General features: G+C 41.1%; 1 protein-coding gene across 1 annotated transcript in view; it reads right to left on the reverse strand.

Moving 5' to 3' along the window:
• LOC146041563 (claudin-16-like) overlaps positions 1-6,936 on the reverse strand; it is a 138,594-nt gene extending 131,658 nt beyond the window's left edge. Inside the window, exons 1-2 of the mRNA XM_083161517.1 lie at positions 6,749-6,936; positions 4,461-4,520 (exon numbers count right to left, since the gene is read on the reverse strand). Coding sequence (XP_083017643.1) covers positions 4,461-4,520; positions 6,749-6,936 — 248 coding nt within the window. The remainder of the gene's footprint in view (positions 1-4,460; positions 4,521-6,748) is intronic.
• Positions 6,937-16,696: the final 9,760 nt, after the last annotated feature.

The following is a 16,696-nucleotide window of genomic DNA, read 5'->3' on the forward strand; positions in this document are numbered from 1 at the left end:
AGTAATGCTACACACACTTATATTGCCTCAATAAACCCCTCTGGCCCTCCTACCACTGTGGGGATTTGGAAGGGTTTTGAATATTGCCACAATACCAGGGTAGCAGCAGAATGGATGGGACTCCAGCACTCAGTGGGACCTGTCTGATGACTGCAAGTCACAGTCAGTGGACTGTGGGACTCTAACACTAAGCGCTGGTGTCCCGTCTGTGCTGCTGCCCTGGTATTCCTGATCCCTGGCACTTCCAGCCTACTACGACCTCACCCGCCCCGCTCAGCACACCTGTCCAGGTCCTCCTTCCCTGCTGGCTGCCGTTTCATACTTGCAGCACGATTGTTCCCCGAATGGCGCAGGGAGAGCGGGCAGGTGGGTGCCTCCCTGTCCAAAAACCCTCCACACTCCTGCTGTGCTGTACACTGCTCACGTGTGACAGGGTGCAGGGGGAGCAGCAGACCGGTGGGTGCCTCCCTGCACAGACTGCAGACATGCCGGCACAGAGCTTCAAGTGTTGTTCATGTCTTCATGACATGTCATGCAGCAAGATGTCAGCGTAAGCGTTATCTCCTTTCATTAAATCAAAGCAGGACTCAGTGGCCTCATGGGATTTGTAGTTTATCGTTAACTGCCCAAAGTGTGACCAGTAAAAATAAACTACAATTCCCAAGATGCCGCTGTGCCTGCTTCTCTGGCTGGCTGGGTACCTCGGACAGGTAACTGAAGCTGCATCCCGGCGGCGGCCTTTTCACACTGTGGCGCTCTAAGCGGCACCCATGTAATGGTCGGGCTGGGCCTGCTGGTGGGACAGGGTGCAGGGGGAGCAGTGGGCCCTTCAAACTGCTCGGGCCCCATAGCAGCTGCACCCCCTGCACCCTCGGTAGTTACGCCGGTACTCTTTACTTAGAACGGCGCCCACGATTTTGATCGTGGGCATCGTTAGTAAAAAATCGCGGGCATCGCGGGCATTGAATGCACTAAAAAATCGGGTGCTATGCGACCGGCGCGATGCCCGCGATTTCCCATAGGGAACAATGTTAAATGTCTCAATTGACCCGATTTTCCTGTTCAATGCCTCAATTGACCCGATTTTTCCATAGGAAACAATGTAAAATGGCCCACAGAGGCCAAATAGGCACCCTGAAGTGTGAAATGGCCCCCACAATTGTTAACGCCACCCCACGATCAACGTGAACCCGAAGCGCGGCGAGCGCAGCGAGCCCGCGAGGGGCGGCGGTACGCGTCCTACGACCTTTTCATACCCCCACTATCCACGTCGGTGTGGAGTTGAGAATATAAAGTGTGGCGAGCGCAGCGAGCCACCGAGCCCGAAGTGTGGCGAGGGGACGCGGACAGCTGTGAAGCCCGCGAGGGGACGCGGATACCTGTGAAGGTATCCGCGTCCGCTCGCCATGCTTCGGGCTCGGTGGCTCGCTGCACTCGCCACACTTTCTATTCTCAACTCCACGCCGACGTGGATAGTGGGGGTATGAAAAGGTCGTAGGACGCGTACCGCCGCCCCTCGCGAGCTCGCTGCGCTCGCCACGCTTCGGGTTGACGTTGATCGCGGGGTGGTGTTTACAATTGGGGTGGCCATTTCACACTTCAGGGTGCCTATTTGGCCTCTGTGGCCCATTTAACATTGTTTCCTATGGAAAAATTGGGTCAATTGAGGCATTGAACAGGAAAATCGGGTCAATTGAGACATTTAACATTGTTCCCTATGGGAAATCGGGGGCATCGCGTCGGTCGCATCGCACCCGATTTTTTAGTGCGCTCAATGGCCGAGATGGCCACGATGGGCGCCCTTCTAGGTAAAGAGTACCGTTACGCCACTGCTTTCAACCCCAAACTCAGCAGCCAAGTAAAAATGACTTTACTAATGGAAAATGTGAATCATGAGAACATGGCAGCTTAGTAAATAAGCTGCATTCCCTGCAGACCCGGTTCCGTTTGTTTTCAGCTCAGCTGCCTAATGGCAGATACTGCTGAACTTAGTAAATTTCCTCCACAGAGAGGGTTGAGAGAGGGGAGGTTAACACCTCCCTTTCTCAACAGTGGCAGGTGAGGAGTTTGACTGGGGCAGTACATCTGTCAAACTGTAATGTAGGTATCCTAAGTTGAGCTCAGGGAGGGCAAAAACGTCCCATGGAGCAGAAGGGCAAAAGCCCTGATTTATAGTTACATGAGAACTTTAGGTCCCAGCAAGCATACAGAACTTTTACTTGAAGAACCACAAGTACCAGGGTATTTTAAGTATCAGGGTGTTTCAATCAATTCCATAGCTTCTACAAAACATATCCACAGATGAATTAGGAGAACCAGGGACTGCAAAGTGGATGTTTGTACTGTGGGCCCGATTCAGTAAGTCCTGCTAATTTGCAAAAATTGCAATTTTGCAAATTAGCTGTGACCGCAGTCTAAGGTACAACGGAGGGCAATGACCGATCATTGTGGTGTGGCTGCCAAGCACTTTCATGATTGGTGGGGAAGGGATGCATGATGATACTGATTTATAAATGCTAATTTTTATTTGTACCATTTGCCATTTCAGGAACATGAGGCACAATCTTCTTTCTAAATGTATTTTATTTCTCCCTCTCCCTCTCTTTGGTAAGTTTAAATAATGGTAACCACTTCCAAAGTTGGAAGAAGGCCAGGAATAGTTATGGATATTCAGGGTCATTGCTGGGCTCTTTGGTTCTTGTGGTTGGCAACACAACTAGGGAACTAATATAAGGCATAATATTAACCCATTCATGTCCAACGTCTAGTCAGGCTCAACAGCCCTAGTGCTAGTAGCAGATCCAATGGTGAGCCACTTTAAATAAGAACATTAACATTGTTCCACATTCAATGTAGACCATTATTGAAAAAAATATATGTTGGGTGAGATTTCATAGGATGAGAGTTTCAGAAAGTGAGAGATTTGGTGAGAAATAAAGCGGCAATCATTTACACTGCAAAATCAAACTGGTTTAGCAGTGTAAATGATTGCCACTTTAAAAAAACTGGAGATTTCTAACCAAATCTCTCACTTTCTTTATCTCTCATCCTATTAAATCTCACCCGTTGTATTTAAACATTTAAACCAGATTGTTTGAATTGCAAAAAAACAAAAACAAATGGACTGCAAAGGGTTGACAATCACCACTCTGTGCACATTGCCTCTTCTATTATTCACTCCCCATTTCTGAACACTCATGAGCTCTTTACTTACTTCTCTACATGTACTTTCACATCCACATCTCACCACCAATGTAAAAAATTAACAAACATCCACCTATATCTACAGTATCTCTCCTTTCTAATCTTATTAGCTGGTGACATCTCACCAAACCAAGGCCCTAACCACCTGTCCCACTCAGATTTTTTTTTTTAAAGTTTATCTTTATTTGCCATTTTTTTATTTATTCATACAACACAATCCATAAAACACTTGTATACACATACGCAAGCATTGATACAAGATTTCTAGACACGCACGCATCCGCCTTAATCATGCCTATAGTCCTTGCTAAATCATTCGCACGCAAACATACCAAAAGGGGAGTTGACTTACAGTGCTTACACATAAAACAGTTTGCACGCACGACCCTATTTACATACAAAGGGGGTAGAGTGTCCCTAGGGGCACTATAAGAGCGCTGAAAGCACTATAATTGGTGATGTGGATCACAATACAATTACAATAATTAAAATAACAGATGAGACTGCTGCCGCTTGTAAAAGAGGGTGTGTAGCCTCTTCAAGATACTAAGAAAAGAATTGTGAAGTGCTTTTGTCCCAAATTGGGACGCTGTCACTTTAAGAAGCGCAGTCTGACCTGAATAAACATTAAACACGAATTATAGTAAAATACTTTGATGCATTTTATTTGCAAAGTTATGCATATAATATATGAGTGAAGTGCACTTCACCATAGCAATGTACAATAATAAAAAACACATACACAACAGAATGACATACAACATATAACATAGATATCTGGCTGTTTTGAGTTAGAGGTAATTTTAGCAGGCTTGGATATGACAAGGCATGGTATTAGTTCCTTATTGGCATTTTGTAATCCGTTTATAGTTACCAGTCCTTCAACAGTGATTTACAGGTGGATGCGCCTCCTTGTGCAGGTGAAATTCTGTTGGTGGCACGTTTTCCTCCTTCTTTACCAGTGATGTGACTGGATGGAATGTTGTCCACTGTGAGATGTAACTGGCCGGTATTGCCTGAAGGAATAGGTGTCTGTAAAGCTCAAAAACGCGTTTCTCTGCCTGCGTGCTTATCGGCAGCTTCCTCAGTTTCCTGAAACTGAGGAAGCTGCCGATAAGCACGCAAGCAGAGAAACGCGTTTTTGAGCTTTACAGACACCTATTCCTTCAGGCAATACCGGCCAGTTACATCTCACAGTGGACAATATTCCATCCAGTCACATCACTGGTAAAGAAGGAGGAAAACGTGCCACCAACAGAATTTCACCTGCACAAGGAGGCGCATCCACCTGTAAATCACTGTTGAAGGACTGGTAACTATAAACGGATTACAAAATGCCAATAAGGAACTAATACCATGCCTTGTCATATCCAAGCCTGCTAAAATTACCTCTAACTCAAAACAGCCAGATATCTATGTTATATGTTGTATGTCATTCTGTTGTGTATGTGTTTTTTATTATTGTACATTGCTATGGTGAAGTGCACTTCACTCATATATTATATGCTTAACTTTGCAAATAAAATGCATCAAAGTATTTTACTATAATTCGTGTTTAATGTTTATTCAGGTCAGACTGCGCTTCTTAAAGTGACAGCGTCCCAATTTGGGACAAAAGCACTTCACAATTCTTTTCTACTATTTACATACACACATACAACACAGTCTGCGAACGAGCATGCTCTGGTCTCGCTTGTGTACTCACGGCATAACATGCTTTTTATACATTACACTTAGCAAGATAAGTTGTTTTGCTCTGCTAACATCTCATTGCTGTTGGTATGCATTGAGTAGTTGTGCTGAGTTAATTGAGTAACAAATTGACGCATTGATTGGTGTAAATGGTGTGCAGGTGCCATTGATTTAGCCATTTAGTGCATGTGGATTGGCCTTGCGAATGTAAAGTCGGCAAAAGTATGGTCTGCGAAACTTAAAACCTGCTTTGTCCTTTCGAATGTTTTGGCGTTTGAGGCAAACAAGCACTCAAGCACACATGCAAAGCCAATCCCCACCACTTGTAGTTAACGCCCATGTGTACGCCCAGGTATACGCCCAGTTTTGCTCATTATTCGGGTTGCGCCCATACAAACGCCCACATCACGCCTACTTCCAATTCATTAGTTCGCAAGAGTAAAGCTGCTCGGTAGGTTGCTTGCAAATAGGTTGATGTCTCCTTGCACATGCGCAATGGATGCATTCTGCAGATAATAGCGAATTCGCATGTGAAAAGGCCAATGTGAATAAGGGCCTTAATACTTACATAACACTAACAATGTACTAACACTTCACATAACAAATAATAAATCTGCATCTTTATAGAATTATTTCGTACACTTTGCCCCTATCCTATCCCTCCCTAGTAAACCTTTACTGACCCCTATCTTATCCCTCAGTTTTACATTTATCTCCCAAAGAGTTGGGGCATTCTTTATCTTTATCCGGATCTTGTACCAGTCTAATTAATTTGGTGTATAACCTTTGAAATACTTTACGTTCTGTTCCTATCTCTTCGTGCCTAATCCTATGTTTACCTCATGTGTTGTGGTTTATACCAAGGAAACTAAATATTTTCCTGGTTTTTATTTATCTGTGCACACTTATGTGAGTTGATTTTAAATTATACTTGTGATATTTCCATACATTTATCTACTTTTATATATTAAAGTTTTATATGTGTTTTATTATATTTTCTTTGTGATACTATCTACAAGTTGGCGACTTGTTTCGTTAAGCATTCTTAGTGATTGGTGCTCCTTTATAATAGATTGAGTGATACCAATCCCCCCATATTTTATAAAATGTATTTATATTGTTTCTTGTGATATATACTTCTCTCTCATGCTCAAACGTGTTGTTAACCAGGTTGGTCCATTCCTTTAACCCCGGTGCATTTTTTGCCATCCAAGTCCATGCAATGCAAACTTTGGCTATAGAGCTTAAGTTGATGGCCATCTGTCTTATTTCTACTGGCATCCCCAGATTGGGCCAATTCCAAGTATCATTGCGGTAGACTTGCTTTCTTGCTGGGGTATTCCCTGACTAATCATTATGCCTCTGATGTCATACCAAAATTTTTGCACCGAGTTGCATTGCCAGATAAGATGCATTTTGGGTATTTGTCTGCCTCTTTTCCCGAAAACTTACTTATTTTAACAGGTGTTAAATAAGTTCTGTGAATAATGTTATACTGTATCTGTTGCACTCTTATGGAGTTTGTTGATGTCTTAATAATTGCGAGTGCCTTCTCCCATTTCCCCTTTGATTTTGATTTGGTTATCTTTCACATCAGTATGGAAGTTTTTTTTATAATCCTCAAAGGCACTCCTAATCTGCAGGTACTGGAAGAACATGGTTTGTGGCAAATCGAATTCTTCCTGGAGTTGAGAGAATGGTTTTATTCTGTTTTAATCAATAATTTGACTTATTGTTTTAATTCCAGCAGCCTCCCATATTACACTACCTTGCTGTTTTCCTAGTTTTTTGAACGGGGTCAGTGAGAAGATGGTCGTTCCGGGATCTAACCCATTATAGCCTTGTTCCTTACTAATCCATTTCCATATTTTTGTCTACCCTAGGGATATTCCCATCTCCGGTTGGTATATCCTCCGATCCACCCCCTATGTCATCTACCATAAGATGGGATTTATCTCTGTTTATTTTTAGACCTGAATAGGATCCAAATTTCTGAAGGTTAGCCATTACCAGGGGAAGATCTTTCTGGTAGTTGGACATACCCACCAATAGGTCATGAGGAGATAAAAATGAGGAAAGATCCGCGCTCTTATTTGTATTGGCAGCTCCGCTTTTTATAAGTAGTGGAAAAACGGGGGGTATTGGAGCGCTCTATGTATAAAATATTTATAATAAATTGTGTAGATAAAAATAATAATAAAGACAGAAAAAATGGCAAAAGTAAAGAAAAACTTAGCAAAAGTAGAATAACGAGTGGACACCTGTAAAGGAATTAATATGTTAAGAATTGGAATTTCCAATGTTTACACTCTTTAAGTGAACTAGTGTGGAGTTGCCCGTCCTATCTCACCCTAACTACAAGCCGGCGGCGCCGCACGGAGGTTGCGATGCGTTGCCGCGGCTTTGTGTACCTTCTCCCGTATGGCAGCGGGGATGCAGCTGTCAGGTCCCGATGTTCGCCGGCGTCCCGGCACGGCTTCTGATGGTGTTCTTGCTGGCTGCTGGGTACTTCAAGGGGATGAGGCAGGTGGGCTCTGCTGAATCTGCTCCAACGCGTTTCATGCCGCAAGGGCACTTTTTCAAGGATGCAGTTTGTTTAAAAGTTCCGCTTTTTTATTCTAAAATCTTTATTGATAAAACAGGAAGTTGCTGGACGGATGTCCTCATTTTTTGGTGGGAACCTCATGGGTTCTTAGTCTTCGTGGTGCCACTCGTTTATTCATTGAAAAAAGGGGTTGGAAGAAATTTGAAAAATTAAAAAATCACTATAATAATAAAAATGAATATAAATTTGAAATAACTGAAGAATGGTTTTTTAAAGGCATTTTATGTACTTGAAAGAGATGATTTTTCTGGGTCCAGTAAGGACTCTTAGGGTTCAGAGGAAGTTACACATATTGTTTTTATTCTTAGTCCAGAAAGGCGTTGAGTTCTATATCTATATTTAGCCCCCGAGGGTGGAGAGTTTTTAGTTCAAAAATCCATCGCATTTCATTCTTTAAGAGATCTTTGACAATGTCTCCTCCCCTCCAGTTTTTGTGAATCTTCTGTATTGCTATGAATTTTAATTCTGTTGGGTCTTTATTGTGATATTCAAGGAAGTGATTTGATACACTATGCATAGTTAGGCCTCTTCTTATGTTGTAGATATGTTCTGCTATCCTGATTCTTGTTTTTCTTTTTGTTTGGCCGATGTATTGAAGTTTGCATGGGCATTCTAAGAGGTAAATGACCCCCTCTGTTTCACAACTGACCTGGTCTTTAATCTTGTATTGTTTGTCTGTGATGTTGGATTTGAAGTTTTTTACTGATTTGGTGCTGGTGGGTTTCAGTTTGCAGCCTTTGCAGTTCCCACAATTGTGGAAGCCTCCATTGGTTTGATGGATTTTTGTTTGATCAGTTGGTACATAGCTTGCTGTGATTTCTTGTTTCAGATTTTTGGCTCTTTTGTAAATTATCCTTGGTTTGTCGGAAATGATGGTTTGTAATGATTCATCTAGATGAAGAATATGCCAGTTCTTTTTAATCATGTCTTCTATCTGTTTGGAGTTACTGTTGTATTGTGTGATGAACGCTGTGTCGTGGATTTTGTTTTCTTCTTTGTTTTTGTACTTTAGTAAATCTTCTCTTTTTATTTTGTTGACTGTGGTGGTGTGTTTTTGCAATTGTTCTTCTTTGTAACCTTTTGCTTTGAAATTGTTAATCATCAGTTGGCTCTGTTGTTCAAATGTTTCTTGTTCTGTACAGTTGCGTTTTAATCTTCGCAGTTGGCCTCCTGGTATGTTGTTTACCCATTTAATATGATGATTACTGGATGCGGGGAGCATGTTGTTGCCTGAGACTTCTTTGATGTGTGTTTTGGTATTGATGGTATTATTTTTGATGTAGATTTCTAAGTCCAGGTATATGATCTCTTGTTTGCTGTGGGTAGTGGTGAACTCCAGATTTAGGTTATTAGAATTCATATATTCAATGAACCTTTTTAAGTCCTCTTCTTCCCCCTCCCAGACGAAGAAGACATCGTCGATATATCGACGCCAGACGACAAGATGTTTTTTGAACACATTATTGTTCCAGATGTTGTCATCCTCCCATTTTGCAACAAATAAATTAGCATAACTTGGGGCCAGGGGGGTCCCCATGGCCGTGCCACACAGCTGCAGATAGAACGTGTCGTTATACCAAAAATAATTGTGCGATAAAATAAAGTCGATATTTGCCATGATGAAATTTATCTGTTCATTGTTGAGATCTGATTGTGTTGATAGATAGTGGCGTGCGTGATCACATCCCTTCTCATGTTGAATACAGGTGTACAGAGATTTAACATCTGCTGTACAGAGTATGTAGTTATCTTTCCATTCAATTGTTTCAAGTATTTGCAGGATGCTGGTGGTGTCTTGGAGATAACTTTTTTGTTCTTTGACTAAATGTTGAAGAAAACTGTCTGTGTACTTTGATAAATTGGATGTTAATGATTGGAGACCAGATATGATTGGCCTGCCTGGGTTTTTTTTGGTGTCTTTGTGTATCTTCGGTAGGAAGTAGAACGTGGGGATTTTTGGATTCTGTTGTGAGAGGAATTTATGTTCTTTTTCATTCAGGATTCCAATGTCAAGACCTTCTTGGAGGTGTTCTGATAATTCTTTATTGTATTGATTTGTGGGGTCTGATTTTAGTATTTTGTATGTAGAGGCATCTGAAAGGAGATTTTCTGCTTCTCTTTCGTAGTTATCCTTAGACATGATGACGACTCCTCCGCCTTTGTCGGCTGGTTTGATGATTATGGAGTCATCTGACTTCAGGTCTTTTATCGCTTTCTTTTCCATTTTTGAAATGTTTTGTTGTATTTTTTGGTTGTCTGGTATTTTTTCAATTTCTGCTTCTATTAGTTTCTCGAAGGTACTTATGTGTGGGCCTTTGAGATGGGTTGGATTAAACGTTGATATTGGTCTCAGTTCTGTGTGTTTGAATGAATCGGTGACTATTGATTGTGGATAGCTGTTTTCTTTTTGTTTATAAAATTTTTTAATGCAAAGTTTGCGAGTGAATTTCTGCACATCCATGTACAAATCAAATTTATTGATTTTTGATTCAGGAGCAAATTTGAGTCCTTTTTGCAGAACTGCAATTTCTGTTTCTGTGAGAGATTTGTTGCTCAAGTTATATACTGTTAATTTTTGTTCTTTAGTTTTTTCTTCATCTTTTAGCAACTTTTTGGTTTTTCCGCTTCCTCTTGAGCCTCTATATCGATGTTTATCTTTTGTTTTTTGTATGTTGCCCCTCTTTGGTCTGGTGGTTTCTTGATGCCATGTGTAACGTCTAAAAAATCATAGTTTTCATCATCGGAGGTCTCGTTGTCTGTATCCTCTTCTAATTGTCTCTTTGAGGTTTTTGCCCTGGCTCCTTCTCTTTCTTTATTTTTTTTTTGAATTAATTCTGCCAGATTAGTTCTGTTGGTGTTTTCTTCTTCTATGGCTTTTTGTTTGCCCTGGTTGTATGATTCTCTGATGTTTGTGTTGTTGCTGTAGGTGAAGTTTCTTTTATTATATTGTTGGTATCGCCTGTCAGTTGCTTGTGTTGGTTCTTGGTTGATAAGGGGTTTTCTTTTGTTTTGATGTTGCTGAAAATGTGGTGTATACTCTTTTCTTTGTCTTTGCGGTTTTTGTTCTTTGGTATACGTTCCTATTCTTTTTTCCTTTTTCTTGTAGAGATCTGATTCATCCTGATCTCTCTTGTATTTCTTTTGTTTTTGAATGATGATGTCGTCTTCCAATTTTCCTATTTTATTGTTGGTCATTTTGATTAATTTATTGAAGTCTTCCATTTTTCTTAGACTTTCGAATCTGGTCTCATATGTTTTTATGTTGTCATTAATTAAATTCAATGATGTCTGTCTATCTTCTATTATTAATTTCATTAATTCTATGGAACTGTTGTCCAAGATGGTGTTCCATTTTTCATGAAACGATGGTATGGTTGGTTGAAATGTACATGTCTTCTGTAATCTTAATCCTCTGGGGATCATCTGATTCTCTATATATTTTTTCATAGTGGCGATTTCCCACCATTGTTTCACTTCTTGTGTATATAGTTTCTCCAATTTAAAGAATTGGTTGCAGAAGTTTTCTTCATTTTCTGGTGGCACTGTGATGATATTGTCTTTAGAAAAAATGTTGTTAATATTTTGCCTTTTATTTTCGTTTTGTATATGTATCGACTTGTATGTCGACATGATGCGGCAGCGGTTCAGTTTTTTGACAATAGATAAAAATGAGGAAAGATCCGCGCTCTTATTTGTATTGGCAGCTCCGCTTTTTATAAGTAGTGGAAAAACAGGGGGTATTGGAGCGCTCTATGTATAAAATATTTATAATAAATTGTGTAGATAAAAATAATAATAAAGACAGAAAAAATGGCAAAAGTAAAGAAAAACTTAGCAAAAGTAGAATAACGAGTGGACACCTGTAAAGGAATTAATATGTTAAGAATTGGAATTTCCAATGTTTACACTCTTTAAGTGAACTAGTGTGGAGTTGCCCGTCCTATCTCACCCTAACTACAAGCCGGCGGCGCCGCACGGAGGTTGCGATGCATTGCCGCGGCTTTGTGTACCTTCTCCCGTATGGCAGCGGAGATGCAGCTGTCAGGTCCCGATGTTCGCCGGCGTCCCGGCACGGCTGATGGTGTTCTTGCTGGCTGCTGGGTACTTCAAGGGGATGAGGCAGGTGGGCTCTGCTGAATCTGCTCCAACGCGTTTCATGCCGCAAGGGCACTTTTTCAAGGATGCAGTTTGTTTAAAAGTTCCGCTTTTTTATTCTAAAATCTTTATTGATAAAACAGGAAGTTGCTGGACGGATGTCCTCATTTTTTGGTGGGAACCTCATGGGTTCTTAGTCTTCGTGGTGCCACTCGTTTATTCATTGAAAAAAGGGGTTGGAAGAAATTTGAAAAATTAAAAAATCACTATAATAATAAAAATGAATATAAATTTGAAATAACTGAAGAATGGTTTTTTAAAGGCATTTTATGTACTTGAAAGAGATGATTTTTCTGGGTCCAGTAAGGACTCTTAGGGTTCAGAGGAAGTTACACATATTGTTTTTATTCTTAGTCCAGAAAGGCGTTGAGTTCTATATCTATATTTAGCCCCCGAGGGTGGAGAGTTTTTAGTTCAAAAATCCATCGCATTTCATTCTTTAAGAGATCTTTGACAATGTCTCCTCCCCTCCAGTTTTTGTGAATCTTCTGTATTGCTATGAATTTTAATTCTGTTGGGTCTTTATTGTGATATTCAAGGAAGTGATTTGATACACTATGCGTAGTTAGGCCTCTTCTTATGTTGTAGATATGTTCTGCTATCCTGATTCTTGTTTTTCTTTTTGTTTGGCCGATGTATTGAAGTTTGCATGGGCATTCTAAGAGGTAAATGACCCCCTCTGTTTCACAACTGACCTGGTCTTTAATCTTGTATTGTTTGTCTGTGATGTTGGATTTGAAGTTTTTTACTGATTTGGTGCTGGTGGGTTTCAGTTTGCAGCCTTTGCAGTTCCCACAATTGTGGAAGCCTCCATTGGTTTGATGGATTTTTGTTTGATCAGTTGGTACATAGCTTGTGTACAAAAAACATCTTGTCGTCTGGCGTCGATATATCGACGATGTCTTCTTCGTCTGGGAGGGGGAAGAAGAGGACTTAAAAAGGTTCATTGAATATATGAATTCTAATAACCTAAATCTGGAGTTCACCACTACCCACAGCAAACAAGAGATCATATACCTGGACTTAGAAATCTACATCAAAAATAATACCATCAATACCAAAACACACATCAAAGAAGTCTCAGGCAACAACATGCTCCCCGCATCCAGTAATCATCATATTAAATGGGTAAACAACATACCAGGAGGCCAACTGCGAAGATGGTACTTATGTAGTAACTGGGCTGCCGATTTCTAAATCGGGTCGGATCGGGAGATCGCATCGCATCGCATGCGACCATGCGATTCGATGCGATGCGATGCGATGCGATGACCCGATTTTTCCATAGGAATCAATGTTAAAATGGACTGAGTCCATTTTAACATGGAATTCAATGGGAAAAATGGGTCCTTTTCATACCCCTACTATCCAAGTGGGCATGGAGTTGGATATAAACCTGTGGCGAGCGTAGCGAGCCACCGAGCCCGAAGCGTGGCGAGCGAAGCGAGCCCCGCGAGGGGACGAATACCGTCCCCTCGCGGGGCTCGCTTCGCTCGCCACGCTTCGGGCTCGGTGGCTCGCTACGCTCGCCACAGGTTTATATCCAACTCCATGCCCACTTGGATAGTAGGGGTATGAAAAGGACCCATTTTTCCATAGGAATCATTTTAACATTGATTCCTATGGAAAAATCGGGTCATCGCATCCGATATCGGATGCGATATCGGATGCGATGCGATGCGATATCGCATCGCATCGCATCTGATTGTATGCCTTAACTTAAGGCATACAATAAAAAAATCGGCAGCCCAGTTACTACATAAGTACCGCGAAGATTAAAACGCAACTGTACAGAACAAGAAACATTTGAACAACAGAGCCAACTGATGATTAACAATTTCAAAGCAAAAGGTTACAAAGAAGAACAATTGCAAAAACACACCACCACAGTCAACAAAATAAAAAGAGAAGATTTACTAAAGTACAAAAACAAAGAAGAAAACAAAATCCACGACACAGCGTTCATCACACAATACAACAGTAACTCCAAACAGATAGAAGACATGATTAAAAAGAACTGGCATATTCTTCATCTAGATGAATCATTACAAACCATCATTTCCGACAAACCAAGGATAATTTACAAAAGAGCCAAAAATCTGAAACAAGAAATCACAGCAAGCTATGTACCAACTGATCAAACAAAAATCCATCAAACCAATGGAGGCTTCCACAATTGTGGGAACTGCAAAGGCTGCAAACTGAAACCCACCAGCACCAAATCAGTAAAAAACTTCAAATCCAACATCACAGACAAACAATACAAGATTAAAGACCAGGTCAGTTGTGAAACAGAGGGGGTCATTTACCTCTTAGAATGCCCATGCAAACTTCAATACATCGGCCAAACAAAAAGAAAAACAAGAATCAGGATAGCAGAACATATCTACAACATAAGAAGAGGCCTAACTACGCATAGTGTATCAAATCACTTCCTTGAATATCACAATAAAGACCCAACAGAATTAAAATTCATAGCAATACAGAAGATTCACAAAAACTGGAGGGGAGGAGACATTGTCAAAGATCTCTTAAAGAATGAAATGCGATGGATTTTTGAACTAAAAACTCTCCACCCTCGGGGGCTAAATATAGATATAGAACTCAACGCCTTTCTGGACTAAGAATAAAAACAATATGTGTAACTTCCTCTGAACCCTAAGAGTCCTTACTGGACCCAGAAAAATCATCTCTTTCAAGTACATAAAATGCCTTTAAAAAATCATTCTTCAGTTATTTCAAATTTATATTCATTTTTATTATTATAGTGATTTTTTAATTTTTCAAATTTCTTCCAACCCCTTTTTTCAATGAATAAACGAGTGGCACCACGAAGACTAAGAACCCATGAGGTTCCCACCAAAAAATGAGGACATCCGTCCAGCAACTTCCTGTTTTATCAATAAAGATTTTAGAATAAAAAAGCGGAACTTTTAAACAAACTGCATCCTTGAAAAAGTGCCCTTGCGGCATGAAACGCGTTGGAGCAGATTCAGCAGAGCCCACCTGCCTCATCCCCTTGAAGTACCCAGCAGCCAGCAAGAACACCATCAGAAGCCGTGCCGGGACGCCGGCGAACATCGGGACCTGACAGCTGCATCCCCGCTGCCATACGGGAGAAGGTACACAAAGCCGCGGCAACGCATCGCAACCTCCGTGCGGCGCCGCCGGCTTGTAGTTAGGGTGAGATAGGACGGGCAACTCCACACTAGTTCACTTAAAGAGTGTAAACATTGGAAATTCCAATTCTTAACATATTAATTCCTTTACAGGTGTCCACTCGTTATTCTACTTTTGCTAAGTTTTTCTTTACTTTTGCCATTTTTTTCTGTCTTTATTATTATTTTTATCTACACAATTTATTATAAATATTTTATACATAGAGCGCTCCAATACCCCCCGTTTTTCCAGGTCATGAGGAGAGACAAGGCTGCCCATCCTGCCCCCATTCCCCGCTTGTGCTTCAAAGAGAATTTTTCTAAGCTTACACGCAACTGGCTCAATGGCCACAGCAAATAATATAGGGGAGAGTGGGCAGCCCTGTCTCGTACCCCGAAATAGGGGGAATGATTCTGAGACTAACCCATTGATGGAGACTCTGGCGGTGGGGCTCTGGTAAATAGAGAAAACCCTATTTACGAATCGTGGTCCAAAGCCAAATGCATCTAGTGTATTTTTCAGGTATGACCAATCCAGCGAATCAAAGGCCTTATTGGCATCAAATGAGGCCACTGCTATCTCAGTTCTAGTGGTGTTCCCAGTTTGTAGGTAGGCAAATACCCTTCGCAAATTTATTGCGGTGGACTTACCCCTCCTAAAACCAGTCTGATCTGAATGGATAATTTAATTGATTACATAGTTTAATCTGTTGGCGTGAACCGTTGCGTATATCTTGGCATCAACCGTTAACAATGATATTGGTCTGTATGATTCCGCCCTAAGTGGATCTTTACCTTTTTTGAGTATTACCGTAATAATGGCCTCTGTCATAGACTGAGATAGCGTGCCCTCACTTTCCATTTCCTGAAAGAAATTGCTTTGGTGCCAGCGTACCCTCAAATACCTTGTATATCTCTGCTGGCAGGCCATCTATCTCAGATGCCATACCAGCCGAGAGTCCCTTTATTGTGGCTTCGACCTCTTCTAAACTAATAGACTGTTCTAATATTTCCCTGGCTTCAGGGTATAGCATGGGGAGGTCGAGATTATATAGGTATTTATTACAGTCGGCGTTCCCCAATGTAATTTTAGATTTGTATGTTTCTGCTAGATGGGTCACAAAAACATCTACCTCTTTTGGTGTCTCAGTAACTATTTCACCAGAATTTGTACATATTTTAGGAATTACATTCGGGGGTTTGTCCACTCTAGCAATATACGCCATAAGTTTCCCTGCTCTGTCTGAATTTAGATAGATTTTGTGGGACTCCTTTAAAAGCTTACATTTTGCCATTTCTTGCAGGTGTGTCACCCAAGCCCGTTGGGCGACCAGCCATTCTTGCTTACTTGGTTCGGTTTTTTGTTTTGTTCTAAGTTCATCATTTTTACCTCTAATGACAATGCTGTTTTTAGGAGTGTACCCTTAACCTGGGCAGTTCTTTTTATCATTATACCGCTTAAGATGGCTTTAAAGGATTCCCAAACGATTGCGGGTGGAGTTAATATTTGTTCCGAAGAAGCCGTAAATTTTCACTTTCACATCGTCTAAATCTCCAAGCTGGGGCAACCATGCTGATTGGAATCTCCAGTACTGGTGGCCTCGACAGGGTTCTGGATCCATTTGTAATACCAAGGAGGAGTGGTACGAGATACCACGAGGTTTGTATTCAATTACTGATATTTTATTAAGTAGATCTCTAGAGGAGAAAATCATATCAATTCTTGAAAAATTATTAAATGTGGGCGAGTAACATGAAAATTGACACTTCTCCGGTAACTTTTCTCTCCAAACCTCGTACCAGCCCACTTCATCAGTGAATTTAGCGAGACTACTTCTCCCCACCGGACTACCCCTTCTGGGGCTCCATATATCCATCCCAT

The sequence above is a fragment of the Crinia signifera genome, chromosome 19 (assembly GCF_055691185.1).
Source record: "Crinia signifera chromosome 19, ASM5569118v1, whole genome shotgun sequence".
NCBI classification, from domain to species: Eukaryota; Metazoa; Chordata; class Amphibia; order Anura; family Myobatrachidae; genus Crinia; species Crinia signifera.